This window comes from Neoarius graeffei, chromosome 6 (genome assembly GCF_027579695.1).
Source record: "Neoarius graeffei isolate fNeoGra1 chromosome 6, fNeoGra1.pri, whole genome shotgun sequence".
NCBI lineage: Eukaryota > Metazoa > Chordata > Actinopteri > Siluriformes > Ariidae > Neoarius > Neoarius graeffei.
Genome location: NC_083574.1, coordinates 24,625,417 through 24,644,560, shown reverse-complemented (window position 1 = coordinate 24,644,560; position 19,144 = coordinate 24,625,417). Strand labels below are relative to the sequence as shown.

The 19,144-nt window shown below is 40.5% G+C and overlaps 1 protein-coding gene across 2 annotated transcripts in view; it reads left to right on the top strand.

Annotated features, from left to right (window-relative positions):
* Nucleotides 1-19,144, top strand: part of LOC132887821 (F-BAR and double SH3 domains protein 2) — a 384,178-nt gene that overhangs the window by 340,261 nt on the left and 24,773 nt on the right. Inside the window, exons 14-16 of one of the 2 annotated variants that reach the window (XM_060923484.1) lie at nucleotides 880-1,014; nucleotides 1,756-1,839; nucleotides 13,396-13,561. In XM_060923484.1, the coding sequence (XP_060779467.1) occupies nucleotides 880-1,014; nucleotides 1,756-1,839; nucleotides 13,396-13,561 (385 nt within the window). Of the gene's footprint in view, nucleotides 1-879; nucleotides 1,015-1,755; nucleotides 1,840-13,395; nucleotides 13,574-19,144 lie in introns of both variants that reach the window. The other variant, XM_060923483.1, reaches the window with a different exon arrangement.

The window sequence follows — 19,144 nt, the reverse complement described above, 5'->3', positions numbered from 1 at the left end:
AACATTTGATATGTTGTCTTTGTACTATTTTCAATGTAATATAGGGTTTCCATGATTTGTAAATTAGCGCATTCTGTTTTTATTTACAGTTTACACAGCATCCCAACTTTTTTTGAATTGGGGTTGTAGCTATACATAATAAATTTGCTAGTTTGGGCATATTCTGGATCTGTTATCTGGATGCCACAGACAAATCATGGTCAAAATGCCTACTATGTAAACAGCCTGAATGAACTTTTTTAAATTAGGTTTATTTTAATTCTAATTATTTGTTTACAAATGATACAGTTGTTCAAGATATTTTGTTACAGAATGAATTCTGTAAAAGGAAGGTTTTTGTACAGTAGTGCCCTTAATTCACCTCTTTGCATATTCATTCACTCATTTACAGTCCAGGTGGCACTTGTATGTAAATGCCGTAAAGGACAGATAAGACTCCAGGCACTGCCTCGTGTATCACATAAAGTGCTCGAAACGTTTGTATTTTACCATGTCAACATTTGAGTATTTACTTAGTGTTATTCTCACATAGATGCCCAGGGACTGTTTGTTTCACCTGCTGTTAATCCTTCTGACTTGTGTTTAATCTTTCTGATATACCTGCTCATTTTGTTTTCATCAGGTGGGGGTGGGGTGGGGTCAGGCCATGGTCACCTGATCTGTTGTAGTCCAATAGCATGCCAGTCAGGTGGGTAGAAGTAGAAAACCACATCCCAATGACCAATAAAGACGTGACCTTATTCTGTCAGACATTTTCCCACTAAACTAACCTTCCAGCTCTTCTGACAACAGGTGCGCAAACAGCCTTCAAACTCCACAGGACAGTCAGGTTTTTGTGAGAATGTTTTCTAAATGAGCTTGGCTGTTGTGTTTTTGTAGACTACAGTGGACTTGGACCGAGAAGAAGGCGAGGAACTGGAGGAGAACATGGAGCAATTTGATGATAGCAGCTCTAGTCCTTCAGGAACATTGAGGAATTATCCACTCACCTGTAAAGTGCTCTACTCCTACAAGGTAAAACACACACACTTTGTTCTGTGTATTGTCCCAGTGCAGTTTCTAACACGCCCTTGTCAACTTTCCTCTCCATTTCAGCCTTTGTTCAATCCTAGTTACAGTCTTAAAAGTCATTACAAAACCATATTGGCTCAAATGAAGTTTGTTAAATAACCCATGAAAGGACTACATTATTGAGTCTCTGTAGACACTGTCATCTGACACAATTTCTCCTTCAAAAGAAGAAAAATATTGATAAAGCTGCTTATAATTGTACACAGAGAAAATGAAAATATTTTTAGGGTTTGGTTTTTTATATCCGGGTCCATCTGGACACAGCAGCAGACATAACATCATTGCTTTATGCTACTAGTAAGCAATCTAGTTCTTTTGAATGTAAGCTAGTTTGCTACTCAGCTGGTTATCACAAAATAATTCTGCGGCTAGTGTAAAGGAAATAAACAGTACAAATATCTCAAATCTATTTTTGATAAAAGAAAGTATATTCTGAAAAATCTGCTCTACATGTGCTGTACAAAGCCATTTGTAAGTGTGCCGCAGATGCAGTTGTGCATTTCCGAGTCACAAGGAGTAACCAGTGAGGATTTGGTTAAAGTGGGATTAAAACACACAGAATGTCTGTTTGTTCTGGAGAGGTTGTCCAATGTTACACCTATGTATGTTTGCACTCACACATAAACACTCTCTTAGTTCTGCATAACTCCACTCACTCTCTCTCTCTCTCTCTCTCTCTCTCAGGCATCCCAGCCAGATGAGCTAACCATTGATGAGCACGAGGTGCTGGAGGTCATAGAGGATGGAGACATGGAAGACTGGGTCAAAGTAAACACTCTACATGGTTTAAAACCTGAACCATAGTACACTCCATCCCATGTTTTTTTTTTTTTTTTTGTCATTATGCTTTTTAAATAAATATATATTATTTTGCATTGATGTGTTCATGGAAACTACCAACAACCAACTGCTTCCTTTGGGAATAAATTAAGTAAGGATAAATCACAATACAGCGTGATGTAGGAAAATAATCAGCAACTCAGTGGTGTGTACAGAGTGCTGACACTGGAGACTCCTTCCATACACTTTCTATTTACAGACAGCTTCACCATATTTAAATAATATTGTCTGGCTTTGAGTGGTTATATCAGATATATTCCATTCAGCTAGCATGATATTGAAGGAGTCAAAGATGAGTTCAGTATCATGCTAGCTGTATGGAATATATCTGATATACCACAAAAAAAAACCAGCCAATATTTTTATTATACATACATATTCAATGGAACAATTTATAGATTTTACAAAAAGTTAAGAATGGGGGGTAATTTACCAATATTGAATGCTGATTCTGATCGAATGTAATTCAATGTTTTGTCAATCCAATGAACATGTACAAAGTCAGAGTTCTAACAGTAAAAATGGTACAAATCCAAAGAGCCTGAACAACAACCCAACTTCTATACAAGCTACAGGTTGACAGTTCAAGTTCAAAGTTACTTTTGGTAGTAGTTAATTGTTACATTGCAGCTGTTCAAAACAAAAGGGCTTTGCTGCATGAAGTCTTCTTGTACAAGTCTCCGTCACTTTTCCTCACCTCCAAGTAGAACTTTGACAATATTTCCGCTATTGCTCTTTTCCAGTTTTTCAATGTCCATTGGTATGCTTTTCTCTTGTAAATAGGCATGAAAAATATCCAGTGATGTGCAGCAGAAAAGTTTTGTCATTGGATCTTCGCGTGAGCTCCGACATGTGACGTCATGTCTTGACAACGTGCAATATTATAAAAATATTGCACGCTCATTCTCCATTGAGGAGAGTGGCGTAATACATGGAGGATAAGCCATATGATAATATTGCATGCCATCAATAAACCCACTAGAAGGGAATAGAATACATGTTTTTATTCCATCAAAAAAGTGTCCTGTGTGTATTATAATAATAATAATAATTATTATTATTATTATTATTATACATACAGGACACTTTTTTTGATGGAATAAAAGCATGTATTCTATTCCCTTCTAATGGGTTTCATTCATTTGGTTTGATGGAATATTGTTAGCATATCACTTATCCTACATGTATTACATCACTCTACCCAATGGGGAATGAACGTTGAATATGGGTTATGATATTGCATGGTTTTCAAGACAACATAACGTCACACATCAGAGATGTAAAACTTCTGTGCCAGTAAGCGACTATGACTATTTGTAAGCAAACATGACCTCCAGGATTGCTTCATTAAATATGGAAGATTTTGAAAGAGAAAGACGCATTGAACACCTGAAAGGAATGTGTATGTACAATAATAATAATAATAATTGGCTGGCGCTTTTTTTCATGGTACATCATTCCATTCATCTAGCATGATACTGAACTTGTATCTCATCTCATTATCTCTAGCCGCTTTATCCTGTTCTACAGGGTCACAGGCAAGCTGGAGCCTATCCCAGCTGACTACGGGCGAAAGGCGGAGTACACCCTGGACAAGTCGCCAGGTCATCACAGGGCTGACACAAACAACCATTCACACCTACGGTCAATTTAGGGTCACAGTCTTTGGACTGTGGGGGAAACCGGAGCACCCGGAGGAAACCCACACGGACACAGGGAGAACTTGCAAACTCCGCACGGAAAGGCCCTTGTAGGCCACGGGGCTTGAACCCGGACCTTCTTGCTGTGAGGCGATAGCGCATTGTGGTCAGAAGTTTATATATAGTGGCATGAATGTCATCTTGGATATGAATTTGGGCTTTCAGTAATTTCTTTGAACTGTTCTTTTTCTGTGGCAGAATGATTGTACAGCATACATCTTTAATTAAAAATAAACACTAGAATTTGGTGCACAAGTTTTAATTATCTTTGGGTTTTCTGAAATCAACACAGGGTCAAAATTATACATACAGGGTCAAAAATGTACATACGCTCACTTAGATTATTAATTCAGAGGTGCTGAAACTTCCAAAATGTCTCTTATCTTGCCAAGGCCAAGGTCTCTTAACTTCCTGTTAGTGATCATGATTGACTAGAGCTGGTAGCTTCTGTGCCTTCATAAAAAGGGTTTGTTTACAGCACTCATTGGATTGACCAACACACAGTAAAATGGGAAAGTCCACGGAGCTCAGTGAAGATCTGAGAAAGAGGATCACAGATGTACACAACTCTGGAATGTCTCTTGGAACCATTTCTACAGTGGGGCAAAAAAGTATTTAGTCAGTCACCAATTGTGCAAGTTCTCCCACTTAAAAAGATGAGAGAGGCCTGTAATTTTCATCATAGGTATACCTCAACTATGAGAGACAAAATGAGAAAAAAACCAGAAAATCACATTGTCTGATTTTTAAAGAATTTATTTGCAAATTATGGTGGAAAATAAGTATTTGGTCAATAACAAAAGTTCATCTCAATACTTTATATACCCTTTGTTGGCAATGACAGAGGTCAAATGTTTTCTGTAAGTCTTCACAAGGTTTTCACACACTGTTGCTGGTATTTTGGCCCATTCCTCAATGCAGATCTCCTCTAGAGCAGTGATGTTTTGGGGCTGTCGCTGGGCAACACGGACTTTCAACTCCCTCCAAAGATTTTCTATGGGGTTGAGATCTGGAGACTGGCTAGGCCACTCCAGGACCTTGAAATGCTTCTTACGAAGCCACTCCTTCGTTGCCCGGGCGGTGTGTTTGGGATCATTGTCATGCTGAAAGACCCAGCCACGTTTCATCTTCAATGCCCTTGCTGATGGAAGGAGGTTTTCACTCAAAATCTCACGATACATGGCCCCATTCATTCTTTCCTTTACACGGATCAGTCGTCCTGGTCCCTTTGCAGAAAAACAGCCCCAAAGCATGATGTTTCCACCCCCCTGCTTCACAGTAGGTATGGTGTTCTTTGGATGCAACTCAGCATTCTTTCTCCTCCAAACACGACAAGTTGAGTTTTTACCAAAAAGTTCTATTTTGGTTTCATCTGACCATATGACATTCTCCCAATCCTCTTCTGGATCATCCAAATGCTCTCTAGCAAACTTCAGACGGACCTGGACATGTACTGGCTTAAGCAGGGGGACACGTCTGGCACTACAGGATTTGAGTCCCTGGCGGCGTAGTGTGTTACTGATGGTAGCCTTTGTTACTTTGGTCCCAGCTCTCTGCAGGTCATTCACTAGGTCCCCCCGTGTGGTTCTGGGATTTTTGCTCACCATTCTTGTGATCATTTTGACCCCACGGGGTGAGATCTTGCATGGAGCCCCAGATCGAGGGAGATTATCAGTCTCCTGTCTTCTATTTTGTAATAATTGCTCCCACAGTTGATTTCTTCACACCAAGCTGCTTACCTATTGCAGATTCAGTCTTCCCAGCCTTGTGCAGGTCTACAATTTTGTTTCTGGTGTCCTTTGACAGCTCTTTGGTCTTGGCCATAGTGGAGTTTGGAGTGTGACTGTTTGAGGTTGTGGACAGGTGTCTTTTATACTGATAATGAGTTTAAACAGGTGCCATTAATACAGGTAATGAGTGGAGGACAGAGGAGCCTCTTAAAGAAGTTGTTCCAGGTCTGTGTGAGCCAGAAATCTTGCTTGTTTGTAGGTGACCAAATATTTATTTTACCGAGGAATTTACCAATTAATTCATTAAAAATCCTACAATGTGATTTCCTGGATTCTTTCCCCCCATTCTGTCTCTCATAGTTGAAGTGTACCTATGATGAAAATTACAGGCCTCTCTCATCTTTTTAAGTGGGAGAACTTGCACAATTGGTGGCTGACTAAATACTTTTTTGCCCCACTGTAAATAACTGCAAATTCCAAGATCAGTTCAAACAATTGTATCCAAGTTATTGTGAGGTGTAGTCATTATGCCAAGCCACTTTGCTTCAAGAAAACCCAAACTGTCACCCTCAGCTGAAATGAAATTGGTTTGGATGGTCAGAAACAACCTGGGAACCACCATGGCACAACCCTGCCATGAACTGGAAGCTGATGGATCACTGTCTACAGTTCAGTGACACATCTGTGAAGATACTCAGTCGTCCAGGTACATAGTAATCTGTGGTTGGTAGAAGAGAGCAACTGGACTTGCTTGAAAAGTCTTGAAGACGTTTCGCCTCTCGTCCGAAAGGCATCCTCAGTTCTGTCTGTCTAATAGGGAGTATCAAGTATTTATCCTCTCATGGATCATCATAGGGAGTATCAAGTTCGGATTCTATGATGATCCATGAGAGGATAAATACTTGATACTCCCTATTAGACAGACAGAACTGAGGATGCCTTTCGGACGAGAGGCGAAACGTCTTCAAGACTTTTCAAGCAAGTCCAGTTGCTCTCTTCTACCAACCACAGATTACTATGTACCTGGACGACTGAGTATCTTCACAGATATGTTTCTACGCACTTTGGGATGAGTTCCCTTCGACTGGTGCGGGAGTATGAGAGGACTTCCAGAAAACTGGCAGACATCTTAGCCAGAGAGGATCGTTCATTTTTGTCAACCTGGAACGACCATCACTGAACAGAGGTGGGTGTCTATGACATCTATCAGCCACCTACAATGCAGCCATCAGCATTCTGATTCGGATTCTATGATGATCCATGAGAGGATAAATACTTGATACTCCCTATTAGACAGACAGAACTGAGGATGCCTTTCGGACGAGAGGCGAAACGTCTTCAAGACTTTTCAAGCAAGTCCAGTTGCTCTCTTCTACCAACCACAGATTACAGTTCAGTAAGTTTTACATCACCATGGACTAAGAGGCTACTATCCAAGAAATAACCCCCTGCTCCAAAATTGACACCTTCAAGCTTAACTAAAGTTTGAAGTTGACCACACTGACAAAGAAAAAGCCTTCTGGTGGAGGATAGCTGTATGGTCAGATGAGACAAAGATTGAGTTGTTTGGCCACAATGACCACCATGTACAGAGGGACACTGTACCAGCTGGTGGTGGTCATCATGCTCTGGGGCTGTTTTGCTGCCAGTGGAACTGGTTCATTGCACAAAGTGGATAGAATAATGAAGAAAGAGGACTACCTCAGAATTCTTCAGCATAAACCATCAGAAACTTGAACACGACTTGGGAGTTACAACAGAACAATGAACCCAAACACGCATCAGAGCTGGTTGTGGAGGATAAAGCAGGCTAATATTAAGCTTAAAACAAGCCCTGACTTCAACCCTATTGAAAATATATCAACTGTGCTTATAAGTCAAGTCCATGCCAAGAAAAAAAAAAAAATTTACCATGAAGAGTCGTGAAATATCCAACCAGAATTCTGCCAGAAACTTGTTCATGGTAAACAAAAATGTTTGGTCTAGGTGAATCTTGTGAAGAGACATTAGGTGTGCTGTATGTATATACAGCATATTAGGTGTGCTGTATGTATATTTTTGGCCCTGTATGTATAATTTTGACCGTATTGATTTCAGAAAACCCAAAGAAAATTAAAACTTGTGCCCCAAATTCTAGTGGGTTTTTTTTAAATTAAAGATTTATGCTGTACATTCTGCCACAGAAAAAGAATAGTTCAAAGAAATTAGTGAAAGTCCAAATATTGCCATGACATTCATATCCAAGATGACATTCATGACCACAACTGTGTGGGTGTTTGTGTGTGTGTTTTATTTATACACACACACACACACACACACACACACCCCACTGAATGCCAGCTATTATTTAATTATACAAATTTTCGTTAAATAACATTTTAAACCTATGGTCATGAGCTTTGGGTAATGACCGAAAGAACAAGATCGTGGATACAAGGGGCCGAAATGAGTTTCCTTCGCAGGGTGGCTGGGCGCTCCCTTAGAGATAGGGTGAGAACCACAGTCACTCGGGAGGAGCTCGGAGTAGAGCCACCGCTCTTCCACATCGAGAGGAATCAGCTGAGGTGGCTCGGGCATCTCTTTCGGATGCCTCCTGGACGCCTCCCTGGGGAGGTGTTCCAGGCATGTCCCCCCAGGAGGAGGCCCCGGGGAAGACCCAGGACATGCTGGAGGGACTATGTCTCTCGGCTGGCCTGGGAACGCCTCGGTGTTCTTCCCGAGGAGCTGGCCGAGGTGTCTGGGGAGAGGGAAGTTTGGGGTTCCATGCTCAGACTGCTGCCTCCGTGACCCAGCCCCAGATAAGCGGAAGAAAATGAGATGAGATGAGATGAGAACATTTTTAATCCGCTTACGATTAGTCTTATATGAAGCTTTCCCCATACAAGTCCCTGGAAATTAGCTTTTACTGTAGAACAGATAACCTATCAGAACGAGAACAAGAATGTTAATGTGATAGAATTGCTGTGATTGAATATTAATCCACAACTTCTGACTAATGGTGAATTCAGCAGCACTGTGGTACAAATTAAAATGCATTAATCAAGTCACCAGGTTGGTTGCAGTCACGTGATTCCAGATGGGGGGCAGGAAGTGAAACGCAGAATAGCTGAGATGGAGGAAAGCCCGTACTATGCTAGTTTAGATAGGCATATCAGACACTCGCTGGCCGTGATGTGAAAATTGTGCATGCACAAGTTTCCAAATCTATCATTGCTTAACTCTTAACTCTTGAATATTTTCTATCGTGAATACTATCATTAAAAAGCTTACAATCTTTGCTTTCCAAAGAAATGTATCTCGTTAAGAACTGTTCAGTACTTTGGGAGTAATGGCAGATTGAAGTCGGTATAACAGAGTACACACTCTGCTCATGGGACAGTTAATTGGAATTGTTTATTGGATGTGGCTCACACAGTTTTTTTTTCAAGGTTAGCCTTGAAAGCTGTGAATATTTAGGGCCCGAGCACCGTTCGGTGCGAAGACCCTATTGTTTTTTGAAGGATTATTATTATTATTATTATTACTCATCTCATCTCATTATCTCTAGCCGCTTTATCCTGTTCTACAGGGTCGCAAGCAAGCTGGAGCCTGTCCCAGCTGACTACGGGTGAAAGGCGGGGTACACCCTGGACAAGTCGCCAGGTCATCACAGGGCTGACACATAGACACAGACAACCATTCACACTCACATTCACACTCACATTCACACGTACGGTCAATTTAGAGTCACCAGTTAACCTAACCTGCATGTCTTTGGACTTTGGGGGAAACCGGAGCACCCGGAAGAAACCCACGCGGACACGGGGAGAACATGCAAACTCCGCACAGAAAGGCCCTCGCCGGCCACGGGGCTCGAACCTGGACCTTCTTGCTGTGAGGCGACAACGCTAACCACTACACCACCATGCCGCCCCCATTATTATTATTATTATTATTATTATGCTGTGTTTGGCCTTATTTGAGGCATTTCCCATGCACGAAAACTCATGAAATTTGATACACACATCAGTCAGTCACTACGTTTACATGCACGTCCAAATCGAGCTGCTGTTGGTAATCGAGCAAAGGGTCCCAGCAGGGGTGCCAGAGAAATCCAATCCTACATGCACAAGTGAAATCGGGCTATTGTGCAAGGTGCATTGTGCACCCGAGCCACACGTGGCGCTACACGCCCCATCGTGTTGGTACACTTCCGGTTGTCGTCATGAAGAAGAGCTTAATAGTGTTGCCAGATACTGCTGACGTTTTCCAGCCCAAAACATGTTCAAATCCGCTAAAATGCACTTAAACCCCCCAATCTGGCAACACTAGCAGTTCCGTGCTCAAGCTGTTAGGTTTGCTCTAACAGACTATGGCTACAAACTGTCCGGCGCAGACCACTGTTTTGTAAGACAACTTATTTTGCACAATAATATTTTTCTAAAGTCCATTTTTTTGCTTACAAAAAAAATATATATATTTTTGCTTACAATTTAACTTATGTCTTAATAAACACAAAGTTCAATTGTTTTGTTTTTGACATTCTTCAGATGTTGGACATATATACACACACACACACAAATACAATGACTTGTTTATGTACACAATTCACAGCTATGCAACAGCTGTACAGATGTATTTGGTGATACAGTAAATGAGCTAAATTTTAACAGTGCAAACAATGCCACAAAAAGAAAAGATTCATGCCGTTGTCATGCCGACCGAGGCTGTTGTGTTTCCCGCTTGTGGTCTCGTCACTCGTCACTTCCGGAAGTAGCTCGACAACTAGCTCGATAGGGTATACATGCACAACGTAGCTCGGCAGAAATCGCATAAACTAGGTCGTGTAGCTCGAGTCCGAGAAATCAAGTTCGGTTCAATTTCAGCCGAATTAAGGTGTATACATGGCATTTTGAACTTCGATTTCAGTCGAGCAACGGCAGAAATTCGATTCTCTCTATGTGCATGTAAACGTAGTGAGTGTCCTTGCTATTCAGCCACAGACTTTTGGCCCCGGGCATGGCCCAGGGACTTCATAGCGCCCCTTTTTCCATTTCCCATTGAAATGAATGGGTAGAACTTTGGAATGATGATGTCATAAGGCCATTTGGAGTGAAATTACACATGGTCATTTTTAACGTACTCCTCCTAGACGGTTCATCAAATTCATGTCGAACTTGGCAAACATGATGCCAAGATATTGCTGAAGTTGAATTGCTAAGGGATTTTTGATATGTTGTAATATGTCGAAATATTATAACATATAATATGCCAAGATATTGCTGAATGTTGAACTTGATATCTTGTAATATGATTCTGATTCTGATGCATTGGTTCGTTTGCATGTGTGAACGCGGACCACACGCAGTCTGTATGCTACAATGTAACAATTTTACTGCCTGGTGCGGACCAAATAATCAAACAGACACACACACACACAATAATAATGACCTTCTATCATTGTGCATTTTGTTGCAGACAAAATGCACAATGATTTCTGATATATTGTAATATGTTGAAATATTATCACATATAATATGCCAAGATATTACTGAATGTTGAATTTGATATCTGTAGGATATTGCTGAATGTTGAACTCGTAATATGACTCTGATTCTGATACTCTTTAGCCGTTACGGGCCTGTCTGATGAACATTTGATGAATATATGACATGTTTTGTTGGGTGGCGGGACGTCCTGGGTTGCGGAACCACATGTGCGAGGGCCCATCAAGGCCGCTAGCGGCTTTAATTATTATTATTATTATTATTAGGGCCCGAGCACCGTTCGGTGTGAAGACCCTATTGTTTTTCAAAGGATTTTTTTTTTTCTGCCGCGTTTAGCCTTATTTGAGGCATTTCCCATGCACGAAAACTCATGAAATTTGATACACACATCAGTCATTGTCACCGCTACTCAGCCACAGACTTTTGGCCCTGGGCATGGCCCAGGGACTTCATAGCACCCCTTTTTCCATTTCCCATTGAAATGAATGGGTAGAACTTTGGAATGATGACATCATCAGGCCATTTGGAGTGAAATTACACATGGTCATTTTTAACGTACTCCTCCTAGACGGTTCATCAAATTCATGTCAAACTTGGCAAACATGATGCCAAGATATTGCTGAAGTTGATTTGCGAAGGGATTTTTGATATGTTGTAATATGTTGAAATATTATAACATATAATATGCCAAGATATTGCTGAATGTTGAACTTGATATCTTGTAATATGATTCTGATTCCGATTCTGATACTCTTTAGCCGTTATGGGCCTGTCTGGTATAGCGCCACCAACTGGCCAAGGAAAGAATAGGGTTTTGAATATGTCTGTTTTGACACATGATGAATTTTAACATGCTCCTCCTAGACGGTTCATGAGATTCATGTGAAATTTGTTATACGTGATGCCAAGATGTGGCTGATATTAAATTGCGAAGGGATTTTTGATATCTTGTAATATGTTGAAATGGCCTTATGATTTTAATATCTTGCCACATAAACAGGAAACGTGTCAGAAAGCCACAGTGCATTGACTGTATGGTCGGACACTTCTTACTTCAATAGATATTATGATTATTATGATAACCTGACGCCCAATGGGCCTGCCTGTTATAGCGCCACCACCTGGCCAAGCAGGAAATGTGCCAGAAATCGGCAATGCCTTAACTGATCGATCTGACACTTTACAAAATATTGTGTATTATGATTGTGATGATATTCACGTGTAATTCAGATGCCTAGCACAGCACCACCATCTGGCCAAGCAGGAAATGGGGAAAAAATGTTCAATTCATTGATGGATTGATCCGAAACTTTACAAAATATTGGATATCGTGAGTCTGATGATATATACAATTCTGTGCACACTCATACACACACAGTCAGATGCATATTTATGCATACACACATACATTCTCTCACAAGTATGCACTCACATGCACACGCAACATCTATGAGCACACGCTCTCTCTTTCACACACACACTTTCCCTCCCTCTCTCTCGCTCTCTCTGACAAACAGACACACACATACACGCTCAGCAGACACAGGAAAGCTAAGATGACTTAAGATTACAGCGTGAGACAGAGATAAGGAGGAGACACATGTATAGTTTTGTACATATATAAATGTACATTTTCACACCACAGAAACACACACACACACTTAGTCTTTGTCTGTCTATCTCTCATCCGTCAAGCAGTCATGGCATTTGCAACATGCACATCACCTTTGAACATTTGATGAATATATGACATGTGACTGTTTTGTTGGGTGGCGGAATGTCCTGGGTTGCGGAACCACATGTGCGAGGGCCCATGTTTCATATAAACACTAGTAGGCCCTACTTTTAAGAAATACAAAGGCCTACAGAGAACAAAGAGAGTAATAGAAATAAAAATAAAAATTACTTTTTGATTGAGTGTACCGATTTAACACTTTTAATGCTAATTAAATACTAATGTGCATATTTTGATTTTACTAATTTTTCAAACTTTGTATTCAGTATACAACTATGTACCTGCCAATTTCCATGTAAATATCTTGAAAAATAGAAAAGTTATTAAGAAAAAACATTTGATCTCCTGCATTAATTAGGCCCATTTTGGACCATGTTATCCTAATACATAATATTATGGCAGTTTTCTAAAATTAAGCCATTTTTTCAATCATTGATTTGTAATATCTCAAGAATGGATAAACATACGGTATTTTAATTCTGTAAAAAAAAAAGTATGTTCTGCATGCAATTTTAACTGAACTTTCACCTGATATGCCTAGTTTAGATAACATTATGAGAAGAAGGTATAAATAGAAAATCACAAGATAAGCTCCTTGTGGTTTCTTGGTTTGATCAATTTGAGCCACCGTAAGCGATGCAAACCTTCAGCATTTGAGAGCTTGTGATAGCACATGCTTTGTAGAAAATAACTTCCTGACTTCCCCAGGAAGTTCATGCCACAGCAACACCATCGATGACATGACGTCATATGCAAACAAGCGATTGATTTTATTGTACAGTTTGAGATTTTGGAGTCAGTTTGAGATGTGTACATCTGTGCGTTGTGTGCAGGCACGGAATAAGGCGGGTCATGTGGGTTACGTACCTGAGAAGTACCTGCAGTTCCCTTCTTCCAACAGCATACTGAGCATGCTCCAATCACTCACTGCCTTGGACTCGCGCTCACACACATCAAGCAACTCCACTGACCCTGAGCTGGCCTCAGGTAGCATTAACGGTGATACCAGTAGTAAGTTTCTATCCCACACACACAAACAGTAGACGATAAGTACAGTAATTCATTTTGTCTCATTGAAATGTTAATTGCGATAGTAAAGGAGGTGTAAATCTGATAACCTTTATAGTTGTATAAGCAGTGAGTAGGAATTGCCAGTGAACAAATTGCCAGGGTTTGGTTATATCGTGAACAAGATACAACCCCAATTCCAAAAAAGTTGGGACAAAGTACAAATTGTAAATAAAAATGGAATGCAATAATTTACAAATCTCAAAAACTGATATTGTATTCACAATAGAACAGAGACAACATATCAAATGTCGACAGTGAGACATTTTGAAATTTCATGCCAAATATTGGCTCATTTGAAATTTCATGACAGCAACACATCTCAAAAAAGTTGGGACGGGGCAATAAGAGGCTGGAAAAGTTAAAGGTACAAAAAAGGAACAGCTGGAGGACCAAATTGCAACCCATTAGGTCAATTGGCAATAGGTCATTAGCATGACTAGGTATAAAAAGAGCATCTTGGAGTGGCAGCGGCTCTCAGAAGTAAAGATGGGAAGAGGATCACCAATCCCCCTAATTCTGCGCCAACAAATAGTGGAGCAATATCATAAAGGAGTTCGACAGTGTAAAATGTGTTTTGAACATATCATCATCTACAGTGCAAGAGTTTGAACATATCATCTACAGTGCATAATATCATCAAAAGATTCAGAGAATCTGGAAGAATCTCTGTGCGTAAGGGTCAAGGCCAGAAAACCATACTGGGTGCCCGTGATCTTCGGGCCCTTAGACGGCACTGCATCACATACAGGCATGCTTCTGTATTAGAAATCACAAAATTGGCTCAGGAGTATTTCCAGAGAACATTATCTGTGAACACAATTCACCGTGCCATCCGCCGTTGCCAGCGAAAACTCTATAGTTCAAAGAAGAAGCCGTATCTAAACATGATCCAGAAGCGCAGACGTCTTCTCTGGGCCAAGGCTCATTTAAAATGGACTGTGGCAAAGTGGAAAACTGTTCTGTGGTCAGACGAATCAAAATTTGAAGTTCTTTATGGAAATCAGGGACGCCGTGTCATTCGGACTAAAGAGGAGAAGGACGACCCAAGTTGTTATCAGCGCTCAGTTCAGAAGCTTGCATCTCTGATGGTATGGGGTTGCATTAGTGCATGTGGCATGGGCAGCTTACACATCTGGAAAGACACCATCAATGCTGAAAGGTATATCCAGGTTCTAGAGCAACAAATGCTCCCATCCAGACGATGTCTCTTTCAGGGAAGACCTTGCCTTTTCCAACATGACAATGCCAAACCACATACTGCATCAATTACAGCATCATGGCTGCGTAGAAGAAGGGTCCGGGTACTGAACTGGCCAGCCTGCAGTCCAGATATTTCACCCATAGAAAACATTCGGCGCATCATAAAACGGAAGATACGACAAAAAAGACCTAAGACAGTTGAGCAACTAGAATCTTACATTAGACAAGAATGGGTTAACATTCCTATCCCTAAACTTGAGCAACTTGTTTCCTCAGTCCCCAAATGTTTACAGACTGTTGTAAAGAGAAAAGGGGATGTTTCACAGTGGTAAACATGGCCTTGTCCCAACTTTTTTGAGATGTGTTGTTGTCATGAAATTTAAAATCACCTAATTTTTCTCTTTAAATGATACATTTTCTCAGTTTAAACATTTGATATGTCATCTATGTTCTATTCTGAATAAAATTTGGAATTTTGAAACTTCCACATCATTGCATTCCGTTTTTATTTGCATTTTGTACTTTGTCCCAACTTTTTTGGAATCGGGGTTGTAATAGAGAAATGGCTTTTTTCGCATTTTTATTTCTTTAACCCTATGTTCACACTAGCAAGTGACAAGTTGCTTGTGTAGCATGTGGTTTGTCTTTTGTGGGCATGTAGTGACTTCTGTTGTTATTGATTGTTGAATGTGCGCTACCCAGCATTCCAGTTTGAAACTGTAGTAGCTATATACAGTGTCTTGCAAAAGTATTTGTCCTCCTTGGTGTTTTCCTGTTTTGCCGCATTACAAGCTGGAATTAAAATGGATTTTTGGGGGGGTTAGCACCATTTGATTTACACAATATGCCTACCACTTTAAAGGTGCAAATTTTTTTTTTGTTTGTTTGTTTTGGGTTTTTTTTATTGTGACAAACAATAATTAAGATGAAAAAAAAAATCCCCAGAAATCTGGAGTGTGCATATGTATTTGCCCCTTTTTGTATGAAACCCTGAAATAAAAGCTGGTCCAACTTCATAAGTCACATAATTAGTTAATTAAGCTCCATCTGTGTGCAATCAGTGTCGCATGATGGGTCACATGAAGTCTGTATAAATCAACCTGTTCTGGAAGGACCCTGAGTCTGCACCACGAGAACCAAGGAGCACTCCAAACAGGTCAGAGACAAAGTTGTGGAGAAGTATAGATCAGGGTTGGGTTATAAAAAATATCCCAAACTTTGAATATCCCACGGACCTCCATTAAATCCATTATAGCAAAATGGAAAGAATATAGCAAAACTACAAACCTGACGAGAAAAGACTGCCCACCAAAACTCACAGACTGGGCAAGGAGGGCAATAATCAGAGATGCAACAAGGACACCAATGATAACACTGAAGGAGCTGCAAGGAGTATCTGTCCGTAGGACCACTTTAAGCCATACACACCACAGAGTGGGGCTTCATACAAGAGTGGCAAGAAAAAAGCCATTGCTTCAAGAAAAAATATAAGAAAAGTTTAACACATGGAAGATGATTATCTGGTCAGATGAGACTAAAATCGAAGTTTTTGGCCATCATGGGAAACGCTATGTGTGGTGCAAACCCAACACTTCCCATCACCCGGAGAACACCATTCCTATAGTGAAGCATGGTGGTGGCGGCATCATGCTGTGGGGATGCCTTTCATCGGCAGGGACAGGAAAGCTGGTCAGGACTGAAAGAACAATGGATGGCACTAAATACAGGGCAATTCTGGAGGAAAACCTGTTTGAGTCAGCCAGAGGTTTGAGACTGGGTGACGAAGGTTCACATTCCAACAGAACAGTGACCTGAAACATACTACTAAAGCTACACTGGTGTGGTTTAAAGGGAAACATTTAAATGTCTTGGAATGGCCTAGTCAAAGCCCAGACCTCAATCCAATTGAGAATCTGTGGCATAACTTGAAGATTGCTGTACACCAATGCAACCTATCTAAGTGGAGCAGTTTTGCCTTGAGGAATGGGCAAAAATCCCAGTGGCTAGACGTGCTAAGCTAATAGAGACATACCCCAAGAGACTTGCAGCTGTAATGGCAGCAAAAGGTGGCTCTACAAAGTATTGACTTTGGGAGGTGAATACCTATGTACATTCCAGATTTCTGTTTTTTCATCTTAATTGTTGTTTGTGTAAAAAAAAAAATGCACCTTTAAAGTGGTAGGCATGTTGTGTAAATCAAATGGTGCTAACCCACCAAAATCCATTTTAATTCCAGCTTGTAATGCAACAAAACAGGACAAACACTGGGAGGGGGATACTTTTGCAAGACACTGTACATATATAGCATCTAAACTTAAGTGGTTAATCACAAATTAAATTATGCACTAATCGTGAAAATTGGATGTTTGATTTACATGATTTCCATACTAGCTAAGCATGGTTATTGGTTTGTCTTCTATTTTTGCCATTCAAACAGTAAATGGGAACTAATTGCTGGTAGGAACTAAAGTTGTGAGCGGGGCATGGAAGAAATGTCAGGAGCACACGTCATAGGATTGGACAAGAAATCATTTGAGCCAATTGTCACTTTATACTGCGCCATACCTAACTTAGACAGAATTAAGAGAAGTTTTGCTTGTCACTTGCCGCTGTTGATGAAATCACAGTCCCATGTTGCATGCATACATACAGTGCCTTGCAAAAGTATTCATCCCCCTTGGTGTTTGTCCTGTTTTGTTGCATTACAAGCTGGAATTAAAATGGATTTTTGGGGGGTTAGTACCATTTGATTTACACATGTTTACCACCTTAAAGGTGCACATTGTTTTGTTTTGTTTTTTTTATTGTGACACAAACAATAATTAAAATGAAAAATCAGAAATCTGGAGTGTGCATAAGTATTCACTTATGCACACTCCCACCCCCCACTTTATATTGCCACCTTTTGCTACAATTACAGCTACAAGTCTCTTGGGGTGTATGTCTATTAGCTTAGCACATCTAGCCACTGGGATTTTTGCCCATTCCTCAAGGCAGAACTGCTCCAACTCCTTCAAGTTAGATGGGTTGTGTTGGTGTACAGCAATTTTCAAATCATGCCACAGATTCTCAATTGGCTTGAGGTCTGGGCTTTGACTAGGCCAGGGGTTTTCAAAGTGTGGGAGAGTCAGCCCCCCCAGAGAGCAAATAAACAACAGCGCCCCCCCCCCCCCCCCCCCCCCCCCCCCCCCTACAATTTTTGTTGTTGTTGCTATACTTAATGTTCCATTCGTATTTTTTAAAAAATGGTTGTTGTACACATTTTTATTTTTTCTTTTACACATTTTAAACATGTGCTTTTTTAAAACATCTTGTTTTACACATTTTAAACATCTGTGCTTTTTTAAAACATCTTGTTTTACACATTTTAAACATCTGTGCTTTTTTAAAAACATCTTTTTTTACACATTTTAAGCATTTGTGCCTTTTAAAACATCTTTTTTACATATTTTAAACATCTGTGCTTTTTTAAAACATCTTTTTTTTTACACATCTGTGCTTTTTTTTTTAAACATCTTGTTTTACACATTTTAAACATCTCATAGCATCGTTAGCTAGCACCCCTTGGCAGACAACACACTGTGGCAGTGGAGCATCTTCAGATCCAGTCCATGAAAATCCAAACTTTAAATAATCGTGGGCATACTTCCTTCTTTTTTTGCTTGGCCCAGACTCTGTCTCCTCACTCACTGTAGCTTTAGGTACTAAAAATCGATCCATTTTGTCTCTGGCAAAGACTAGCTGAAGTTCGCTAAATGTCCGCAATAGTAACTTATTCTGGTTTATTTTTCCTCATGTTGCGCCCCCCCTGAAGAACTCTGGCGCCCCCTAGGGGAGGCGCGCCCCACACTTTGAAAAGCCCTGGACTAGGCCATTCCAAGACATTTAAATGTTTCCATTTAAACCACTCCAGTGTAGCTTTAGCAGTATGTTTAGGGTCATTGTCGTGCTAGACTGTGAACCTTCATCCTAGTCTCAAACCTCTGGCTGACTCAAACAGGTTTTCCTCCAGAATTGCCCTGTATTTAGTGCCATCTATCTTTCCTTCAGTCCTGACCAGCTTTCCTGTCCTTGCAGATGAAAAACATCCCCACAGCATGATGCTGCCACCACCATGCTTCATTGTAGGGATGGTGTTCTCAGGGTGTTGGGTTTGCGCCACACATGGCATTTTCCATGATGGCCAAAAAGTTCAATTTTTGTCTCATTTGACCAGAGAATCTTTTTCCATGTGTTTGGGGAGTCTGCCACATGCTGCTGGGAAAACTGCAAACGTGATTTTTTAAGCAATGACTTTTTTCTGGCCATCCT